Source organism: Enhydra lutris, unplaced genomic scaffold (genome assembly GCF_002288905.1).
Source record: "Enhydra lutris kenyoni isolate GAN:26980312 unplaced genomic scaffold, ASM228890v2 scaffoldscaffold1, whole genome shotgun sequence".
In the NCBI taxonomy this organism is placed as follows: Eukaryota; Metazoa; Chordata; class Mammalia; order Carnivora; family Mustelidae; genus Enhydra; species Enhydra lutris.
In genome coordinates this window covers 36,649,347-36,652,755 of record NW_019154085.1, presented here as the reverse complement: position 1 = coordinate 36,652,755, position 3,409 = coordinate 36,649,347, and the positions used below count along the sequence as shown (strand labels likewise).

The following is a 3,409-nucleotide window of genomic DNA, read 5'->3' as shown; positions in this document are numbered from 1 at the left end:
TGCACTCAAACACAACAAAGACAAAAAGAACACTTTTTATGGACTTCTAGTGTTTATTTTATTAGGGAAATTTAGAGAGTATTATGTAATGACTAGGAAGGAGAAAAGGTAAGGTGGGGGAGGACTATGCATGATGACAGAAAAAAGTGGTCAAAGACAAACCTGCAAGGCACTGGATATTTCCATCAAACCAAGTATTCGGAATCATGATTTCATTAGTAATTTTCATAATTACTCTGGTGCTCCACTGCATCAGTATTTCTTCCATTAGATGATTTCTCTGAGTTCGGGGACTCTTCTGATGGAAGGACTTAAGGCACCAAAGACAGGAAGAGGGTATTTTCAGGACCATCAGGTGGCAGAAGAGCAACAGGAAGGCAGAAGTCTTACCAAGTGAATGGGTACTGGTGGCACCTAGGCACCAGCCACTTAGCAGCAGCATTGCTTCTTGCAACAGCACTTCTGCTGGCAACAGCACTTCTGCTGGCAACAGCCTTTCCCACCGCCACAGCCACATGAGCCACAGCCACACGAGCCACAGCCACAGGAACTGCAGCCACAGGAGCGGCGGCAGCAGCAGGTCACGGGGACAGTGCAGCAGCATCCGCAGCAGCCGGTGCAGCAGGGGCAGCAGTTGACCCGGTAGGATCTGCAGGTGGTACAGCTTCCACCACAGCCACCACCGCAGCCGCCACCACAGCCACCACAGCCGCCACCACAGCCACCGCAGCCGCCACCACAGCCACCGCAGCCACCACAGCCACAGCACCCCATCGTGTCAGGAGAGTAAGGACTCAGGAGAGGTGAGGATGGAGACTCAGGAGGTGAGGGAGGTCTGATGCCGCCTTCTGCTGGGGGAGCCCCTTATGTACCATCTTGAGGAGGAAGATGATGGAGTGAGTGACCCAGGACACATGACCCAGCACTTCCTCACTGCTGCCAAAGCAGTTTCCACAAGAAGCTCATCCAGGGCTATTCCTTGTTTACGTTCTTATGGGTGATATTTGACCCAGTACATTTTCTAATTTTAGCTTTTCTTCTTAAAGTCATTTTAGAGGCAAAGAGATGCTAACCTTCTGGAGTTGTCTTCATTTCCAGAGAAAAACAGATGAACCGTTGAGATTTTTTTTTTTTAATTTTTTTAAAGATTTTATTTGAGAAAATGAGAGAGAGCATGAGAGGGGGAAAGGTCAGAGGGAGAAGTAGACTCCCCATGGAGCTGGGAGCCCGATGCGGGACTTGATTCCAGGACTCTGGGATCATGACCTGAACTGAAGGCAGATACTTAACCAACTGAGCCACCCAGGCGCCCGAAGCTTTGAGATTTAGAACAAAGAAAGCGCTTATTATTGCTCGCTCCTTTTCTGCCTCTTCTCAATGGGTTTCTCTCCATATCATCAGCAGAAACCACCCCCCGCTCTAATAGAAACTTCAGAGAGGTAGAGTCCATATGAATAACCAAATTGAACAAGGCACTTCTTTCCAATGGTTTTCACATCTATCACTCTCATGAATCTTACACCTCGTTAAATGGGCCATATTAGTTCTTGTGACGTTACATGTTCACAGCTGTATTTCCAAAGAGATGTGGACTGTTTTTAAACTAAATGACCTTCTTTTCTTCCTCAACCTTGTAAGCTGTCTATTGAAAATCTTGACCTGATGTTCCTGTCTCTCCTGCTACACTCTCTCCCTTCGTACTCACATCCACACCCAGGGCTTTAGTTCCCATGTGCATTTCCCAGATTCCTTCCTCCAACTTCGAATCTCCTCCATGCTCCAGATCCACCTTCCATGTCCCAGGCCCCAGGCTCAAGGCATAATCTCCCCAACCCAATCACCAACCCCACCAAAAAAAGCTATATTCCTCCGCTGTGTCTTCTCCATCAAGCTGACAATCCATTAAAAAGCTCTGAATCCTTTGTTTCTCTTAGCCCCATATCTGGTCTTCCACTGAATTCTGTGACTGTGCCTCCTTAAAAGCTCTCAAACCTATTCCTCTATCTCTTACCCCACTGTCCCCCGCACCCTAGCCCATCTCAGCTGGGTGGTTGAAATGCATGCCTTGGTCCACAAACCTCAGAAATAGTTTGAGATCATGAATAACAATGCCAACATGCCTCTGGGACCTTACAACATTTCCTCTCACTCAGATTCCTGAAGAACAATCTCACCAGATTGGGAAAATAGGCTCTGGGCAGCAAGCCAGTTATAAATCATAGTTTGGGGAATCTGTTGGCCACCAACGATCTCCATGAAGGTCTGCAGAACTCCCTCAGAGGCCAGAGGGCTCCTCCAACAGCACACGTGATGAGGAGCCCACTGGTGCTCTTGTTTTTCTTGTCTATGTTTCTATCACCTCCTTGTTAGTCGCTAGCCCTCCAATCCCACCCAGGACCGCAGCTGCACACTCCACCATATTTCACACTCTTTTTCTCATTACACTGGGCCCCTCCTTGCATCTCTGGCCTCTGTACGTGCACCCCTCAAAGTTCCCACCCTTCTTTCTAAATCTCCAAGGTCAGACTCCTTAGTGAAGACATCAACTGATCTTATCTACTCAAAAACAAAAATTAAAAATTAATTCCTTGTCCATTTACATCATTAAAATGACTCTTAAGAGGATTTATTTCTGTTTTAAAATAGTCATTAGAACCTGGGTGTGAGAAAGAACACTGGTATGCTTCACATGAAGAGGAAAGGAGTCGAAGTTTCCAGCTCCAGAAATTTTCACTGGTCAATAAATGCAATGATGTTATCTGGCCTGTCACATCCCCAGCTCCCAGGATTACTTCCCATTACAAGCTCTTTGAGGTCAGGGACCAAGCCAGCCCCTGGGAGCTCACAGATCACCTGGCCCAGGGTGTGGTCTGCAAGCCCCACAGACACAGGTATCGTGGGAAGATGAGATACGGTCCATTCCTGTTGATAGGTTCACTACGCTCCGGGTTCCCAGAATGCCTCCTTAGAACTTTCTGTTTTTTTTTCAAAGTTAAACTTGAATAAAGGTTTTATTTAAACAATAAACTAAACATGTGATGAAGACAAAGATATCTAAAAGGGAAGCAAATAAGAGATGATGTGATTCTTCCCTGTAAATAGAGCCAAATAGCAACAAGGAAGTGGTCATGTGTCTTCCTGCTTTCCCCCCAGTGCTGGTATATAAGGGCTCCACCAGCAGAAGGTGGCATCAGACCTCTCTCACCTCCTGAGTTTTGCTCCTCTCTACTCCCTCCTGAGTCCTCTCTCCTGACACCATGGGGTGCTGTGGCTGTGGAAATTGTGGCGGCTGTGGTGGCTGCGGCGGCTGCGGTGGCGGCTGCGGTGGCGGCTGCGGTGGCGGCTGCGGTGGCGGCTGCGGCGGCTGCGGTGGCGGCGGCTGTGGCAGCTGCACCACCTGCAGGTGCTA

At 48.2% G+C, this 3,409-nt stretch overlaps 1 protein-coding gene across 1 annotated transcript; it reads right to left on the bottom strand.

The window, feature by feature from the left end:
* Positions 1 to 429: 429 nt before the first annotated feature.
* On the bottom strand, positions 430 to 774 carry LOC111139679 (keratin-associated protein 5-5-like). The gene has a single exon (XM_022492054.1). It carries the CDS (start codon positions 772 to 774, stop codon positions 430 to 432), a length of 345 nt encoding a protein of 114 aa, XP_022347762.1.
* Between the last annotated feature and the right edge of the window lie 2,635 nt (positions 775 to 3,409).

Bases quoted from the DNA above. Each gene is read 5' to 3' on its own strand.
- LOC111139679 (XM_022492054.1), bottom strand. From the start codon at position 774: ATGGGGTGCTGTGGCTGTGGTGGCTGCGGTGGCTGTGGTGGCGGCTGC.